This window comes from Protobothrops mucrosquamatus, unplaced genomic scaffold, assembly GCF_001527695.2.
Source record: "Protobothrops mucrosquamatus isolate PMUCROS unplaced genomic scaffold, P.Mucros_1.0 scaffold1102, whole genome shotgun sequence".
NCBI lineage: Eukaryota > Metazoa > Chordata > Lepidosauria > Squamata > Viperidae > Protobothrops > Protobothrops mucrosquamatus.
In genome coordinates this window covers 75231-94778 of record NW_015387323.1, presented here as the reverse complement: position 1 = coordinate 94778, position 19548 = coordinate 75231, and the positions used below count along the sequence as shown (strand labels likewise).

At 42.1% G+C, this 19548-nt stretch overlaps 2 protein-coding genes across 2 annotated transcripts in view; both read right to left on the bottom strand.

Moving 5' to 3' along the window:
- Positions 1-11267, bottom strand: part of LOC107291271 (insulin-like growth factor-binding protein 3 receptor) — a 17765-nt gene extending 6498 nt beyond the window's left edge. Inside the window, exon 1 of the mRNA XM_015820262.1 lies at positions 11215-11267. The gene's annotated coding sequence lies outside the window, so the exon portion shown is untranslated. The remainder of the gene's footprint in view (positions 1-11214) is intronic.
- A 1256-nt stretch (positions 11268-12523) lies between these two features.
- On the bottom strand, positions 12524-18369 carry LOC107291278. Its single transcript, XM_015820267.1, has 4 exons — positions 17615-18369; positions 14933-15745; positions 14236-14268; positions 12524-12854 (listed from the first exon to the last, which is right to left on the bottom strand). Exons 1-4 carry the CDS (start codon positions 17724-17726, stop codon positions 12805-12807), a joined length of 1008 nt encoding a protein of 335 aa, XP_015675753.1. The 5' UTR covers positions 17727-18369; the 3' UTR covers positions 12524-12804.
- Positions 18370-19548: the final 1179 nt, after the last annotated feature.

Below are 19548 nucleotides of genomic sequence, written 5' to 3'. Positions count from 1 at the left end.
GGACAATTATATGTTGCGTGTTCTAGAGTCGGCAAACCAGACAATCTCTATATCTGCACAGACAATGGAACAACAAAAAATATTGTATACCCACAAGCATTGTGAAATTAAACATATTACAAACGTGCGCTTTCTCTTTTCTTTCTTTTCCATTTAACCAGACTGAGCCACAGCAACGCATGGCCGGGTACAGCTAGTATACTAGTCTCCCACTAACTCTTTGCCAGCCACAAATTTTGAATATATATATATATATGTATGTATGTATGTATGTATGTATGTATGTATGTATGTATGTATGTATGTATGTATGATAAAAACAAATAAGTTTGAACACCAGGATAACATTAAACCAAAAACTGTTTAATACAAGTGCTGAGCTTTCATCGGCCAACACTGCCGACATCGTCAGAGCATAAAAGCAAGGTTACTGGGAGTTCTCTTTTATTACCGCTTGACTTTGCACTCGGCTTTTCGACCTGGTCATTGGTCCACTCATTGTCTCTAGTTGTTTTGTTTTTAAAGGGCACGCGTTTGCTGCTACGCTAATAGTTTCCAAGGTTGCTGTTCTCTTTTCCCCTTTTCTCCCCCCAATCCTTTTCCTCGTGCGCGTCCAGCTGTCAAATTGTGTAGGGCGCTTTCGCTCACTCTCCCCCCTCGCCTCCATCCCGAGACCTATCTGTTCCTCCCCAGTGGGGCTATCGGCGGAATGCACGTTCGGCATAGTTCTCTTGCTCCTCTGTCCTGCCGCTCCTGCGCATGTGTGAGCGTCCAGGAGCCGGTCTGTCAAGCGGGTCTGGGCGTTCATCCAGGAGGTCTCCGATGGGCGTGCTCCCGTGTGCACTCCTCTACTCGGGAGCGCTGTCCCTTTTTGGGGGTGCACACGGGCGCATTGGGGGTCTCCCTCTAGCCGCTCGCTCTCGTCTTTCCCCCACCACTCGCCATCGTCGTGCATTCGTCGCCAGATCATCCTCTGGGCGTGCATTTAACCCTGCTCCACCATTCGCCAGTTCTCTTGCCTTTCTTGCACGCATGTAGGCTCCCACGAGCTGGCCTTCCATCAATCGCTCGCGGCCATCCGCTGCGAGGTCGCCGGTGGGGTGTGTCGTCACTCTCATCTCGCTCGCGGAAGTCGTGGCATGTGTGTATCTCGCGGACCATCATCCAGCCGTCCACGCCGTCCACGTTCATCTCTCCTTTCTCCTCTCGTTGTAAGGTGGGTTGGGGTATGTGTGCTTGGGATGTCTATGGGGCGCATTCCAGAGGAAGAGGGAAAAAAGAGTTGCAGTTCTGGATTCAATACCATGACCTTGCTTCTATCTCAGACCACTCCACAGTGGAGCCTACCTCACAAGATGTCAAGTAAAGATCAATTGTTGCATTAATGGCTAATCCCAGCCAATCTGGTAAGAGCCAGCCAAACATGATGCAGGAATTATAATCCCATCAAATTGTCACTGCCTATCAACAGCTAAAGTTGAGGATAATATTACTGGCTGTGAAAGCCCTTTTATATCAGATTAGTTGGCAAATATTGGTGCAAATAGATAATATAACAAACAGTGTTTGTATAAACAATCTGGGTGGAACCAGATCAAGGGGTATTTACAAAAAACCAAAGAACTGATGACATAAGTGAATATATGCTTATTCATATCAATGGGTACACAAATGGATCACTGAATACCACAGTTAATAGCAATTTAAAAAAACCAATAAAATGTGTTAAAAAAAAGAGGCACAATATGTTAATAGGGGATTGCCTAATGCAGGGTGGTCAAACATTCAAAAGTGAAGAGATATATAGACAACTCAACTCAATACATTTCACGATCCCCTCTCTATTTCCCTCAATTAACATGATATGTTTAAATATTCCATTTCTATTTTAAATTTCTATTACTACTAAACCTGTTTTATAACTTTATCAGTTTACAATTACCATAGTTTAAATTTAAAACAACAAATTATCAATTCTAATTCTTAATCTCTCACATCCCTCATTTTATCACCAATCTCATTTATTTCTTCGTCCACTACACAATAGATATCCTAATAACAATAAAATATTAATCAGCCCTATACATATGTAATCCCAGAATCAATCCATCTCTTTAAAATAACGAGATATTAAACCTTAATTCATTCAAATTCATCAAACAAAATTCAAATTTTCTCCAACTGCTTATCATGCCTTATCACATCTTTGTTGTCATACAAAAAGGTCATCCTACTAATTTAAAACACTACATTAATTATTAAAAGCATCCAAATCTAAACAGTCATCATTTTTTCAATTCCAATACATAATGATTTTCATCAAATTAAATCTATTATTCCCAAACGCTACATAAATACACAAATCCAATACATTCTTAATCTGTTTAAAATATCTATTCTAATAATCACGCTCCTATACGTGTGTGTATATGTGTATATATATATATATATATATATATATATATATATATATATATATATATATACTACACCTCACTCCCCCCCAAGCCCCCATCTCCCTATCCTCCTCCTTCCTACCCCCAATCTCACCATTCAATCCACCGTCCATGGGTATACCCATGGCGGCTGCCTCCTGCCCTCCCCCCGAGTCATCCCAGGGGGCGAGCGTTGGTGGTGTAGACCACACTCCAATGGTCGTCATTGTCCCCTCACCACTCACTTGCCCCTGCCACACTCCCGATGTGAGGGGAGTGCCTCCTTTCTCGTGCGTGCATTCCTTCCTACCTCCACACATTCTAACCTCCTTCCCCTTCCTCTCGTTTCCAACTTCCTCCTCAGTCATCTCCTTCAGCGTGCATCGCTTCCTGCCTACGCACATTCTAACCTCCCCTCACATTGGGAGTGTGGCAGGGGCAAGTGAGTGGTGAGGCGACAATGACGAGCATTGGAGTGTGGTCTACACCGCCAACGCTCGCCCCCCGGGATGACTCGGGGGGAGGGCAGGAGGCAGCCGCCATGGGTATACCCATGGACGGTGGATTGAATGGTGAGATTGGGGGTAGGAAGGAGGAGGACAGGGAGATGGGGGCTTGGGGGGGAGTGAGGTGTAGTGTGGCTGAGGTACACGGTATGAATGAGGGGGTAGAGGAGGTCACTGGGAATGAGAGAAAGGGGAAGGAAGTTGGGACACGTAGGGTTAGGAAGGGAGATGGGGGTAATGGACAACAAGGGGGTACCCTGGGCGCAGGATTGAATCCCACCCCTAGTACACGAACAAGCAAGAAAAAGCAAAGGTGGGGAGGAGAGAGGCAGGGACGTGTCAGCTGGCGATATGATAACTAGGAGCCGAATGCAGGAGGATCGGTTGGGCCCAATCACGAGGTCTAGGAGTCGGGTGCAAAAGGCACCACTCCTATAAGTAGCCATCCCATCGACTGTTAAACCACTCTGATGATGCTGGCAGGAAGCCAGCGAAAGCTAGGTGTTTTTAAATAATTTTATTAAAACTTTTTTATGGTTTTAACAACCTCCTGGTGGTCTCACAGTTTGTGGTTCCCGAAATGAATTTACCCAGGAGTCAACTTTCGGTTTTTAGAATTTTAAGCTATATATATATTCTTAAGGATTAAGATTCTCTAAATCTTAATCTTTAAAACAGTCCATAAATCCAGCATTGCCTTTTAATCCATTACACAATTTTAAATTTCTCTTTTCAGTCTAATTCTGGCTTTTTTCCTGTGCCAAGCAGGTTTCCATAAACACACTTCCCTTTCAGTCAGTAGATCTATTTTTGTTGCTTGCAATGGCCTTTGAAGAAGTAGGAGTCCCATCCTCTGCATCAAGCATCTGTTTCTCTCCTCCTTAAAATATCGTTGCTTTGTAGTTTCAAATCTCAATCTTTGCTTCTTCTGTTCCTCAAAGTTACAAATGAGAAATTTGTAAGGTAGGATAAGTTCCTCTTTTATCTCTGTTAATTCCTCTTCTAGTATGTTTTGGTTTGTAAAATAGTCAGGTGTAGTCTGAACATCCGTTTGAATGTTTGAAGTAAGATTTCTGGATCTTAGTTCTGTAATAGGTTCTTTCAATATGGCACAAATTTCTGCAGTGGCCTCATGTATCTTTTCCAGTATAAGTTTATAGTTTAATTGTGAATGCGGTTTCTCCATTTTGATAGTGGTTAGAAAAATCTCTTTTTTTTTCTTTGTGGAGGCTGTATTTGATGAAAATTAGTCTGTATCCACCACCACAATTCCCACAGCTCAGCTTATCTTTTTTCAAAAATAATTTGAAGGTCAGATCTGGTCTAACTTCAAAAAATAACCAGAAATTGCAGTATTACGTTTTCGCCACTAGATGTCCTCAGTAAGTTAAGAAAGAATCTTTTCCAGACACCATTTCCTTGTTTCTATCTTTAAAAGTATAGTGTGAAAGAAGAAATAATCTTCCAACACCAGGTGATAATACAGTTCTTAGAAAAAAAGAGAGTTTTCTGTATCCCAAAAAGTATAAAAGTAAAATTTAGTCTTGTAAAACACCTTCCTTCCCAAACACATAAAAGCTGCTTTCTCTAGCCAGGGAAATAATTCCAACAAGGCTCTTACAGGTAAAAAACAAAGTCAAATAGAGAGTAGCAAGGAAAAGTCTCACCCGGATTCACCACGGGGGTTCTTACAGCTTAGATGTTCTTGACTTGCGGTTTGAAGCAGCAGGGTGATCGGCCATTTTACTGGCCAATCTTCTTCTCCGTCGGCCCTCAGAGATCGCCCGGACAGCTGGAGGAGCCACCGCTCCTCCACCGCCGAGCTGAAGCCTCCTCGAAGGAAGTCGCACCCTTCAGGGCGACTTTCGACCCGTATAAGAGTCGACCGGTGGAGGGAAAGCTACCCGACGAGGAGACGAGTCTCACCGTGCAACTAGGAACGCCGCGAACCGGAAGTCATATTGTGCCTCTTTGATAGGACCAGCTTGGCTAGAAGGGTCATGAAAAGTCTTTTTTTTATTTTAAACCTCTTGTATATTTCATTAGGACAAAGTGATGCTAAGACCAGACCCTGCTTTATGCCCAAGATCACTCCCAATTCTACCAAGCGCAGAATTATGCTATCCCAAATAATCTGGCCCCATGCTATGCAGAGCTTTAAAGGGGATAACCAGCACTTGGAATTGCATCTAGAAACATATTAGAAGCCAATGCAGTTTCACTGCAATGGTGTTACACAAGGAAACTTTAGAGCATCAAAATTGTGTGTGATACTATAATCTATACCAGTTGAAGCTTCCCAGTGTTGTTCACGGGCAGTTCCTTGTAGAACATGTTGTAAGTATTCAACTGGGAAGTGACAAAGGAATGAGTGACAGTTGAGCAGATATATAATAACGCAATAGATTATTCATTCTATTTTTTTATTTTGATGTAAAAAATCAGCTACTCTGTGGTATACATCAGTGTAATAATATTGTATCATTATATAATGAGGCTATACACACATTGAGATTAGTTGGGCAAAAAGAGTCTGTTCTAGAGAGGGTTCTTTTCAAAATAGGAACAATATGCAGCCCTGATCTGGCAAGCTCTCTTAGTAAGTCCAGCTTCTGACAGTGGCACCCTTGGCCTGGCTGAAGCATTCTGGGTATCAGCAGCTGTAGGACTCTCTAATGGTTCTAGCAACTCATCCCCTTTGATCTCACAAACATTGTGTAAGATGCAGCATGTAGCTATGACCACAGGAATGAGCTTCTCTCTCACATCCAGTCTCATTTGCAAACATCTCCAGCGAGCTCTCAAGACTCCAAAAGCTCTCTCCACACACGTCCGGCATTTGGCAAGCCTATCGTTGAACTTTTCTTGGGCCTCAGTTTTTGGTGCTGGATATGGTTTCATTAGCCAGGGGCGAAGTGGGTAGGCATGATCTCCAATGACAACAGGAGCCATTGAAACCCCTTCTAGTACTGTTGGAGTTTGTGGGCCAAATGTGCCTTCATCCATGCTGTTGAAAAAAGGAGAGATGCGGGAATCATGGGATCTCTCTGGAAACCCAACATAAATGTCAGTAAAGCGAGATTTGCTATCCACTAGAGCCTGCAACACCATTGAATAGAAGCCTTTGCAATTAATGTAGGAATCAGCAGAGAAGGGGGGGCAGAGGATGGAGATGTGGATTGCATCAACTGCACCTAGGCAATTGGGAAAGCCCATCTCCTTGAAGCCTTCCATAATATCTTGTGGATCGCCCAACAAAATTGTTTGGGCCAGGAGCCGACTATTTATTTCTTCGCAGACTTCTTCAAAGATTGAGCACGCTGATGAAATTCCCACTCCAAAAAGCTCCGAGACAGTCTTGTAACTGTCATGATGCGCGAGTTTCCAAATGGTCATGGCCACCCTTTTCTCCACAGGAATGTGTGACCTCATGCCAGTGTCTCGACGCTGTAAGGCAGGACGCAACTCCTCAGCAATATACATCAGTGTGGAGCGTGACATTCTGAATAAAGAAATCCAACACTTATCACCCTGTTCCGAAGAAATCATTCGCTCCCACCATTCGCTACATCTGGGGAGTATCCAGTGTGATCGCTCCGACAGGGCCATCAGCTCGTGCTCATAATGCAGTGCTGGTGAAGATGAGTACACCATAGTTACCACAGACACTATAGCATTGCGATGAAGCCGCAGCAAGGCTCTCTTACGACGGACACTAACTGAGAGGATGCGCCTCAGCACTGCAGCCGACTGTCGAAAGCGTCTCCGCTGAAGAATCCTTGCTATGGCAAATACCACAGTACGCCTGTTCAGCATCCATTGTTGCACTAGCAACTGAGAAGTTTGAACACAAGCAGCAACAAGAGCCAAGCGCTCTTGCTCCATTTATCCAGCTGGTTTTAACAGTAACAGCAGGTCCAGGAGGAGATGATACCAGTACGCTGTGACAGAAAACCTTTCCACCCTGGTCAAGGCAGAGATGACATCACCAATCAGGGATCACTCATAAGCACTCCATGCACTTCATTTGGATAGGCACTGTTGAATTTAAGGGTAATACATTGTAATTGGCTCTAGTTCACTAAGATTCATATTTATAATCCAACTGTGAAGGTCTTTTAAAAAATACAAAGTAAAAAATAGTTTCACCAAGTTCAGCCATTTCACATTCTCCATTTAAAAATATTTTAAACTTTCAGAGAGTCACATATGGCTTTTCCATAAATATTTCTCTTTCGTACAAATATTTCAGCTGACCAACTCTTAGTCAAACATACTATATTCTCCACGCTAAGCCATGATTGAGCTAGCATGGCTGAATCCATGATATCTAACAAACAATTGTAATAATACAGCATCTCTACAAGTTAGGCCTGCCAAACCCAATAAGGGGAAGACACTCATTAAATATATTATGGCTACATCATGTTACTTAATAGCGCATCCCATTTGAACTTAGCAATATAAAATACTATCTTCTAGAATGAAAGGATAGAGAACACAGGGACAAATCAAGCAGTTTAAATCAAGAATACTGTAGAGGTAGTGCTTGATTTACGACCACAATTGGAACCAGAATTTCCGCTGTTAAGCAAGGCACTTGATAAGTGAGTCATGCCTGATTTTATGACCTTTTTTTGCCAAAGTTGTTAAGCAAATCATTGTTAGATAAATCAGGTGGTTGTAAATGATCTGGCTTTCCCCACTGACTTTGCTTGCAGAAAGCTGGCTGGGAAGGTAGCAAATGGTGATCACATGACCCCTGGATCCTACAAATGTTGTAAACACATGCCGGTCACTAAACACCTGAATTTTGATCATGTGACTGTAGGGTGCCATAATGGTCATAAGTGCAAGGACCAGTTGTCACTTTTTTCAGTATTTTTGTAACTTTGAACTGTTGCTAACAAATGGCTGTAAGTTGAGGACTACTTGTAAGCAATTTATCATTCTAGAACTACATGCACTACAATCTCCAAAGATCTCTTAAAACATATCTATGCCCAGCCCACCTGGGAGGGTGGAAAAGGGATACCCTACTACCACTAAATGGCAGCCCTTAAGGAAATGCAGCAAATGGGACCAATGCAGCTTTGAACAAACAAGGTTGTAGTCTTGATTTAAATGTTAAGGACATAAAATTTAGTTATGTGACTTGTTAGCATTTTCCTATCTTTGCTGCATATAAATGCCCATCATGGACGCTATAACATCCAGGTTGCATAAACTGAACAGCACATAGCTTTTATAGGAATCTTTATAATTGTAATCTAATTAATAAAGGTACTGAGGCCGAGAACAAGTGGCTTGCAAAAAATAATCTAGTACAGGCAAAATCAAACAAAGAACCTGCTTTATAGTTTCATCTCTTAAGACATCCCCTACACCAATTTTCTTGTTATATAACTTTGTTAAAAAAATAACTAGAAGCTATTAAATCAGGCTATTAGCTATTTGCTGAGAAAATTATTATTAGCATGCAGCTTGAAGGTTTTATCAACTGTACCACTTTTGGTTTTGGTATATTTTTATTAAAGATTTTTTTAAAAGATAAAAGTCAACACTGTACAATAATATAAAGTGAGAAAAATAAAAAAGGAAATCAAGGAGAAAGTTAAAAGTCCAAGGGAAAAAAGTAAAAGATAAAGAAACAAGTAGCTTCCGATCTTCTTTACAGCAGTTATAATTAGAAATTTAGCTCTCATTCTAGAATTGCAACATCTCTCTCTTTTTGAAATCTATTTTGTAATCTATTTTTTGTAATTATTTTATCAAAGCCATAAATCTTAAGTTTATTTTTCTATTTCACGCAAAAAGTCTGTAAAAGGTTTCCAGTCAGCAATAAACATAGATGTTGTCTTTTTTCTCATCAAAGAAGTCAATTTAGCCAACTCAGCAAGTTCTGACATCTTCACCAACCATTCCTGCATTGTGGATAGTGTCAACTGTGCCAACTTCGTTGCAGGTTAGATGAGCTTTTCCAACATTACCCTATAATTGGTGCAGAGGCTTCAAACCTACCAAGGAACCTGCTGAGTTTTTCCCCCTCAAAAGTAAAAGACATTGTTAGAGCCTATCCTGCCTTGCTCTCTTTGTCATCTGCAATCCACAACAGCTCAATAATTTAATGGGCTGTCAAAGCCCAAATCCTACCACTGCAGGCTTCTGCTCTTCACTGTCATTGTCCTGGCCTGCTGCTTTGTTTTGTGTGCACTCACTGTGCTGGCATGTAATGATCATAGAGGCTTACGGAGGGAACATTGCACTGATGCTGTCGTTCGTCTATGCTGTTTAGCACCAGGGAGGTACACAGAAACAACTGCACTGAGATGCAAGAGAATAAACAGATTAGAGATAGTAGATATTTTGTTTTTACCATCCATTTTTATTATTACATTATTATAATTGGATTAATAATTTTAAACATTCAATACCTGTTGCATTTTTACATGTGTATGAATGTAGCCCTCTATTCAGGTTATTTTATGTAATATGGCTGCATTCATTCGAGTTTGAGACCCCTATTCTGATGCTTTCCAATTAGAAAAAAAAGAGAAAACAACTCTATTGGGTTTGCAGAAATGCAGTTACAGGGATTGCAAAAGGGGGCAAAACTCGCTTAACCGTCTCGCTTAGTAACAGAAATTTGGGTTCAATTGTGGTCATAAGTCAAGGACTACCTAGTATTTTTTAGCATTTTTAACACTATTTTTCTAAATTTGAAACTGTCAAGCCATATTTTATCTAACCAAGACACAGATCACAACAGTTGTATAAGCTTTGGGGAGAATTGTTATTATTTTATCCCACTTTTCTTGCCAAAACTTATTAAAACAAGTTGAAGCATGTAAGAGAGTTTAAAAAATGTTTTGATAATAAAGAGATGAAGTCACCTGTGTTTTCTTTAAATGATCTCTAGAGGCAGCGTATGTTTTAATACCAAAGCCAAGTGAACGTATTAAGTGGAAAAGATACAGTTCCTAAAGAAATATATTTGCTTATAGCCATGAAGAGCTACAGTTAACTTATTTTCCCCAATATTAACAGAACAACAGTCAGCTACATTGCTGTATCCTGACAAAGTGTACTTTCCCTCCCCCACTTCTGGGCTCTACCTCAGCCTGAAAATGTGAAGACTATTACTCCCCCCATCAATCCCAAAATACATCTTACAAGTCTTTTAAGGATTATTTATGGCCACATTGTTTCCTGGTATCTACCAATCTTGTGTAACTCACTGGAATCATTCAGAAAGGCTATTAAAATGAAGCCAAGTCTTTCTATATTCTCTGGGGAAAAGGCTATGAGCTATGAGGAATTAAACTAATACGTCTGTGTGTGTGTGTGTGTGCGTGCGTGCGCGCGCGCGCGCGCCACAGTGAGATCTACACTCTGTGACTGAGATGGCATGAAGGACAGCTAGAGTGAGGAAAATTGCCTCATAATAATAAGGACATTGATCCTGAGATGGGAAGCTAGAATTGGTGGTGACACCTGGCTTATATTCAGCAAAAAATGTAGAGCTGATTAGAGAAAGGGGGGGGAGCCATTATGTTGCCCCCACTCCCAAGCCCTATTCATATCAGACTCCTGTCCATTTACGTATGTGTGGCTGTACAGTGGTGGGAGGAAGGAACAATTTGTAAAGTTGTAAATTCTAAAAATCAGGGAAAAATACAATAAAGATTTTTTTTCACGTCTCATGAAACTGCATGGGATGCAGCCATAGCCTGGAGGGGGAAAAAACTTGTGTTACAAGTGTGTATCGTTATTTGGTTCTTATATGCAAGTTTCTTAACAGCCTCACATGTAATCATTTTTTTTCTTATTATGCGTAAGTTTTCCTCATTGGGGCCCAGTGAAGGACACGCGACTCTTTTATTTTCCGAATAAGCCTCCGAGGGAGACTTACTGAGAAATAAATGCCCGACCTAAAGCTCTGCAGTGAATCCATAGGGAATCTGAGCCTTCCCAGCCCTCTCGCCTAACCGTATGGCAAGATTTAGGCACGGGCGGTAAATTCCTGCAGTTGGAGCCCATCCTGTCTGAAAGCCTATCCCGATACTACCGCTCGAAGGCTTCTGCCAAGCACGCAACCCTGAGCTGCTCCACTCAAATCAACGATGGGCTGTCTCAGTCTACGGCAGCTAAACCTACATCCCAAAGAACTTGTAGTTAGTGCTTAGCAACCGATAAATCTGAACAAAAGTCCTGCTGTCGAAAAAACGCCGGCGGGAGAAGAATGAGCGGGAAGGCCTACAGCCTCATCTTACCTCCGTCCCCTTTCCTTCTCTTCTTCCCTCCAAACCGCAGCTGAGGCACCTTCCCGCTTTACGAAGGCCGCCAGCGTTCGAGGATGCTACTGTCCCTTTAAGAGGAAGCTGTACCGCTGATTCCTTTTCCTTTGGCGGGGCAACCCTATTCGATACTTTCGAGCACGGGCGAAGATGACACTTTCCCGCGCGCCGCCGTAGCTCGTTGTCGTCATCGTCCAAGTGAAGGTCGTTTTTAAGTGACGCAGCCGCAGGCGCGAGCGTGTTGGGTAGTACGCACGCGCGTCCGACGCTTACAATTCTCTTTGGAAACGCTGCCCTCTTTCTCAGATACGTGGATGTTCACGCCCCACTCCGGAACAGGTTCTCGAGAGCTCGTATCTTCCTCCCCTACCCCCCCCCCAGTGGAGCACTGTATCTTTCGAGAGCCATTTTGACTGAGGGTTACCGCGCGCATTTGAGGGAGTTCAGGCTGAACATGAAAAAATAGTTTAAGGTAACCGTTAGAAGTCGTTCATTTTACCCGCCCGTTCTCTGCTGTGTTATTTTTCTCGAACAAGCAGCCCTTTCCTCTTAGGCTGGGAAATTGAGTTACTTTTTATTCAATGACTTTCACTTGGTTACTTGGGAGAGTCAGATAATCTCATTTTTAAGTGAGAGCAAGATCACTAATTCTTATTAGTAGTAACACTTAAAAAAAAAACCCCAAGGCTCCATTTTACATTTAAGATGTTCCAGATCACGTAGCTAATTAGATTAAATTGTAACCTCATTCAATAGGGTCAAATGGTTGACTTTCAGTGGAGAAGTCTAAAAAGGCACCAGCCTGCTCTGCTGCACTAGGCTACTTTATTCTGGTAATTCAAATAAATGAAGACAAGCAGCAGTAAAGGATTCCTTCCATATATCTTATATCTTCCCCGCTTAGAACTAGATTCTATAGTGCTCAGTAAGCACTACAGCTTACTAAACATGTTAGAATCCTAAGAAAAAAGGACAGGAAGGGCCTTACTTAAATTTCCTCACAGTTAAGTGGTATTTGTATTGTACCAGTTTGAATGACAGTGAAGCCAAACTAAGAAATTACACTTGCATTATTTCTTAGCTGCACATATCTCATTTAATAAAACTCCCAAGATACTCTGAGGTTTCAAAAACTCATGGAAAGTTTTCATCTCTTTCAAAATATTCCGTTTGTGTCCCCTTTAGCTGTCATTTCCTTGTCCTGGTAGCAGGACACAAAAGTTCTGTGTTAAGAATTAAGACACTGTTATGGCAAGAAGAATGAATTTAAATAAATTCTTTTTTTGCCTTTATTTTCAGGGGAATCCAGAGAAATTAAAAACCATGTGAAGAAATTAAAAACCAGAGCATCGAGTCAGAGATAGAGATGGTGGGGAATGGGTGAGGCATGAGCCTCCCAGGACAATTTAGGCTAAAACAGCAAGGGAAGGGAGGTAGGCAGGTGGCATAGCTTCCCCTTTCAAGATGCCCAGACTCTCCAATCTTCAAGAGGGTTGGGTGAGTTGCCTGGCCTCTCCCCATACACCCCCCATATCTTAGCGGTGCTTCCCCTGGATATTTGTGGAATTAACCCTTCCCATCCAAGGTTTCTGAGTAGACCATCACTCTGCTAGGAGCTAGAAGAAAAAATAAAAAATGGAAAATGTGGTGAAAAGTGTATCTTTAAGAGAGATGCTACATGGGTAGCACACAAACTTCCCGCTCTATGCTTCCTGCAAGATATACTTCTCTTCCAAAATAAATAGATGCTTAAAAGATGCCATTTGTACATATCTGCTGCAATATATACAATTATCCCATACAAATAAGAATCTTGGGTGGAAAATTAGAACAGCATTATTCTGCTGTTGCTCCCATCTGATTGTGAGATCTGGTTTTGCTCGTTACTTTTTGTGCTTGTACAAATTTATCAACCACTGGGCAGAAACTTTCGACCTAATATGTTATGTATTACTATAAAAAAAAATAAAGGAACAAGACCCCCAGCATCATGCAAGTAGAATTAAACTGCTTCCTAGACACTCTCCTTCAGATATGCATTCCCTTTATTTGCTTCTGCAGAGGGAGAATGCATTGGGCTAACTTTTGAATCCAGGAGCATGATGACTAATGATACTGTGAAGTAGCTTCTCAAATGTTAACTGTCTCTAAAATTATCCAGATCATGAATGGGGATAGGGATTATTTTATAGGCATGATTCAGTGTTTCAGTCTGGCAAAACACCTAGAATGAAATCAACACCAACTTGCAGTTATGGCTCAAAAACAGAGTACATGTGCTCAATGCATAACTGAGGCAATATGTTTTAAGAACTGACAAAGCAAGATATCTTTTTGGCAAACTGATGTGTTATTATTTTGAGATGACTATATGTTGTGGAATAGGTAGAATTATTGGGAAATCATTGCCTCCCATGATATTCACGGTCAGCTCTGCCCAACTTCGTAAACTCCAAAACTGAGACTCCCAGGATCCCCAGCCAGCAGGGCCATGGTCAACCCAGCATATAAAAGGGCATTCAGTAGGGGAAGGCTGTTTTGGATAAAAAATAACATTCCCACAAATCTTGGAGCAGCACATTCTTTTCCTATGATTCCTCCACACTCTTCCAATTTACTTTCCACTTGCAAATCTTTACTTCATGTGACTGTATCCCCCTGCAAACCTCGAACCACTAGAGCAGGCAACCTTGGCTCTTTTATGACTCGTGGACTATGCTGGCTCAGGAACTCTGGCAGTTGAAGTCCACGAGTCATAAAAGAGCCAAGGTTGCCTACCCCTGCACTAGAGGGACTAGTCCCAAAATACAATCCTTAACTTCAACTTCAAGCAAGTTTAGGAATACGAAAACACAGAGGTACCATATAATCCCCATTCAAGCTAAAAATAGCTGCCTATGCAATTAGAGTAGGCGTTACTAGCTTAGCTGCACCACCATCTCATAATGTAAATTCATCTGACTTAAGAATTTAAAGGAAAGTTCTTCCATTGCTTACCTTGACTATGTAGCTCCCATATATGGCTCCACTCTGTATCAGGAGAGAAGAAAAAAATTAGAAGCTAAGCATTACTGTATTTTATTCCTAAATAATACCTACTATAAGTCTCTAATTGTCTTTATGTCCAACAAGAAGTTTCTAAATTTTAACTACTTTGAGAAAAGCTGGTCCAGATGTGCAGCAACCACATGCCCATCTACCTGCATTATTTAACACAAAACTCAGAACCCTGACTCAGTTAAAATTAAATGCTAGAACTTATAGTAATACTCAAATAATTGGAAGTAAAATGTTCTTAAGGAAACACAAAAGCTTCTTGCTGACCCCATTGAAATTTAATGAAGACACTTTTTTCCTTAGCCTTTTAAGGAAAGTGGTAAGAGAATGATAGACTCCTTCTGAAACTGTTAATTCAAAACCGATTCAAAGGGTCAATGTACCCACCAGATAAACATGAAAAATGAAGTTTAGGGAATACTGTAAGTTGATTTTTACTTATTACCATTCTGGTTTTTTGTGGGCAAACAATATTATCCATGCCCCTCCCTCTTCCACTAATTCCAATAGCTGGTTTCTGTGCACCTTCTTATAATTGAAATTTGCTCAGTATATTCTGCTATCAATAGATTAATAGCCTCAAAACATGCAGACATCCCCTTCCCTGTGCAGTACTGTACTCTTAAGGCTATCTTACCTTCAAAGTGATAATTTCTTGCAGCCTGCCAGTCACTGGCTTCCATGTTTTCCCAACATGCTCCAGCATCTGCATTTTCTGTCTCCTTGACTGGTGCCGTTCCACCACCCCCTCCATGCCCGGCTCCTGGCTCATTGATAAAGGAGAGGCCCCACTCATTTTGGAAGATGGCTCCCAAATGCTGCCGCCGACTGCTATCGGTTGGCGGGGGACTGCTGGGGGGTGGCGCCAAGACACAGTTGGGGAGGCTATTAGTGGTGCGGACAGCTGAAGCTGGAACATGGCAGGCTTTGCCTGGTTGATCCAAGTTCTCTTTCAGCTTGCTGGCATAAGAGATCTTGGGAATGATCCTGGCACTGCTGCTATCAACTGGGAAAGCAGGAAGGGGCCGAAAGAGTGACCATGTTTCCTTCTCGGATTCCTCAGTGGTTACAACAGCGGGCTTCTCACTGGCTTTGATAGTGCTGACTCGTTCTAATTCGGGGGAAGACAATGGGGAGGGTGAGTCAGAATAGCCATGGCGTCGATGCTGCCATCGCCCATTGGAAAGACCCTCTGGAGCACAGTGGTGGCCATTAGTGCTAGGTCCCCATTCCTTGCGGTCTGAGGGGTTGCCTCGATAAGTTTTGTGGTAGGCAGGACGGAAGGGCCGGCCATGATGGAAATTAGGAGGATAACGGCGGGTATGCTGGGGAGGTTCTCGCTCAGACAGCTGGAGATTGCGGATGTTAAGGCTGTTGGAAGGACTCAGGGGAACACTGGGCTCATCAGCTATCTCAGAACTTGCAGTATATCCATTTGACTCCCATGATCCTGAAGAAGGAAAGCAAATTTGAGATCTATGTCACTAACAGCACAATAAAATGTTTTTCCCCTTCTAAAGCATCTCACAGAAGGTCTTTTGAGAAAAAAAAAACACCTTTTCTACTTTCCCCCTGTAGCCTCCTTCCTTCTAATGCATTAGCATTAGAAGGTTCAATAATAGAAAGTGCTAAGTCATTTCAGGCTGGCATCCATATATTTGTATAGGGGATTTTGTTCCTAGACCGTGCAACACCTCTTCAATTTTATGAATAAACAGGATGCTGAAATTTAACTTCCTATTGCCATTATAGTTGCTTCTCAAGGTGGAATGAGAGAATACCCAATGGCTAGAGCTCTCATTCATTAAAAATCAGTCCTTGAAGCTGCTAAATCTCCCAAGTAATATTACAATTTCCAAGAAAAATAATGGTGTGGCCGTTGCAAAATAAAGAGAATTGAAGAAAGAATTTCTGTGCTATGATGTGGGGTTCAACAAATGTTTAAATCTAAAACAGATTTTACCCAGCAACTGTTTATTTTCCTTGTTATTTAGCTCTCCATAAGAAGCTTCTAACCTAGACAACTTTTTTGGATTAACAGAATACAAATAGGCCAATGAGCTATCTTCACATTCTGGTCAGAAAAGCATCCTATTTCTCAGACCAAACAAGGACTCAGGATACAATTCTGGAGGAAGTTTGATAAAACCATCAAACAGGTTGATGGGGGAAGGAACTGGTTTTATTTCCTTCATACATGGTACAGAAGCAAGACAGAAAAAATGGGAGAAATGGAGTGATTCCTCTACCAGTTCACTCACTTGATGCTTTTCCTAATGAGTAATGGCAACTGGTCAAGTTGCTAAACACAAGGCTTTCATGTCAAAGCTCATGACATAAACATATCTCTTTCAGTCCCCGTCAAGGGATAAAAATGCCTTCACATCACAATCCTGAACCCCTCTCCAGCAAATTGAGAAACCATAAAATAAAACCAAGTGTCCAAAGGATTCTAAACTTTTTATTCTAAACAAACCACTTTTTCCCATTAGTATGATGAAAGAGGTTGATTTAAATGTTTTATACACTAAATCAGTACATAAGCTGAAGTAGCAGACAACTGCACATTTTTCAATAGACAAGGATGCATTTAATACAAACTGATTTTTTTTAAGTATTTTCATGGCCCCTGCAATAAAGCTATCTCCAGTCAAAAGATAACAGAGGTATAAAAGAAGAGGGGGGAACACCTCTGTTCAGTACAAAAGAATAGAGTGTGATTTTCCTGCTGAATGAGAGGAAGGAGGCTTTGCTTTCCTTGGCATCAAAGATAAGAAACCTTTACAGTCAGGTTTTAAGGCAATGACTCAAACAGAAGACACTAAACTATTAAGAAATTGTGGGAGAAGGGATGACTTAGGAAGTTCAGAATTACTCAGCAATGAGACAAGCCCACTGGAAAGTTGGGGTTGAGGCAATTGGTTATTTGGGGTAAGACTGTCTAATATTGATTGAGTCTATTAAGAACAGCAATGCAAGGTAGCTAGTTTGGAGGAATTAGGCTCTGAAAGTAGTTTATTGTTAAGGCAACAGCAACAATTAAAATATCAGCACCCTCTTATGCTGGGGAAAGCCATTGGTTAGAGTAATTTCTTGGGCTTACAAGTTAGAGGACTTATGCAAAAAATTAGTGAAGGGTAGTGAAGCTAAAGAAAAAGTCCCTTTGGGTGCATAACTGAGAAACCTTTCAACAGTTTTAATGCCCAAACCAAATTGTGAAGTTCTGGATGCCTAGGCACCTGGATTTTTGCAAGCCTCGGAACAGAATCAAACAACTTAGAACATAAAATACGGGATGGAAGGCCAGTAGCTAAGTTACCTGTTCGGATACGGTTGTTGAGATTATGGCATTTCTCCTTCTTTCCTCCCAGGAGACACAGTTCTTCCTCTGGGTTGTGATTCTCATCCATGCCCAGTTCTTCTTTCTGCATGGCCTCTACCTGGGCTCCAATGTAGGTCAAGGAGGCGAAAGATACTGAACACCAGGGATCTGACTGAAGTCCAGCTCCAACCCCTTTTTTAAGAAAACACAAGCTTCCTGGTGATGACTCTTTCAACACTGTTAAATAGTTCTCAAACTAACAAGATGAGGAACTATGCCACTTGTTGGGAACTACAAAAAGCTACTCAAACTGTAGAAGCTGCTCCAGTGAAATCCCCAGATTTCTTGCCCTGTGCCTCCAAATTTGCGATGCTATTTAGTATCGGTATCCACGCTCGTTATTCTTCACCGTGCCTTTTGCTTCAACACCCTAAACTTTCCCCCTCGTAAACGACCCCATACAAACTCTTGTACAAAGCTTACAAAACACACACGGAGTGGATTCTGTACCCTCAAACTCAGCGGCCTCAAAAACTTAATTCTCCCTTCCGGCGTTACTCAGCACCGGCCTGCAATCCCTCTCGGAATCGTCCTCTCCGCAGCAACCGTAACAAAAGCTTCTCGCCGCCTGAAAAATGCCTCTTCCCTCTCCGAGGATTTTCCTTGCGCCCCACACCCAATGCGACTTCCTTTGCCCAGAGCTCTGCTGCCCTCTAGAGCAGCTCTCAGAAGCCTGATCCAAGACGCCTCCCTGCTTTTTCAGAGGGCCGGTGGATTTCCGTTACGGTCCGCCCGGTCTTTCGGGTGTCTCTCGCCCCAGTTTGTCCGTGGGAGGCCCAGCTAACTCCCCCAAGCCCGACCTCCGGCTCCCCCGAAAGCTACCAGGAACCTCGACCTAAAAGCTAAAAACGCTCCCCTCGAGGAAAGCTCCAAACCGAAGCAGCGTCCTCGCTTTGCTCAAAGGCTCCTGCTGCCCCACCCCGACCTTCACCGGGCCCCGCTGCGCTCTAGGCTCTCTGCTCCCGCCCGTCACTTTCCTCAGGCCCAAGCGATTCCCCCAAGCCCGCCCGGCACATTCAGCCAGCCAGCCAGCCCCCGCCACGTGACCGGTTTCCCCCTTTGGCCTCCTCGGATCATGTGACCTCCAGTGCAAGGTGGCTTCCGGGGTGGACCCTCCAGCACATGGGCCATCCTCGTCCCGTGATTCTCCTGGCGTCACGTGGCCGCAGGAGGGCGCGGCTCTGTCGGTGGAGCTGGTGGCCAGGGGAGGGGAGGGGTTAGGGATATTTTCTTTCAAACTTACTGACATTTTTCACAGGAAGGTTGTGCGCGTAAACCAGATTCAGACGATATTAGATTTCTGTCCAGCCTTTTGTACTGAGGGGCAAATGACATGGATTTTGTAATTTGTTAACTAACACAGTTATTTTGTATGTTGTATTTTAATTTGATGTACCGGTATTTTCTCTTTTAAAATAATGTTGGTTCATTACAGATTGGAATATAGGATAGTTGTATGGATTGATTAGATAGCTTTTAACATTCCTAAACTGAAAAGATAAATCTTCAGATTGATTATTTTCTCTGTTCAGGTACAATACAGACAGGAATTTAGGAATAGCTTTTAACATTTCTAAATTGAAGAGATAAACAGGCTGAAGATTATCTGAAGATAAGAAAAAAGCTTGTTAGTACAAATTGGGGTCTGGTTTAATCTCTTTAGTGAACTCTAAACAACCCTTTTCCTTACAATTTATGCCTCTTCTGACGTCAGACCTTATTTTAATGAACATGTGTGATATGGATGCAAATGTATAACATGCTTGACCAGATGTAACTGATTTCCTATGCAAAGGGGAGGTTACTTTTATCCTGTCCAATCAACTTTCCACTTGGATTTTTCTTCCTTATGCTAACTATAAAAGGTGTTG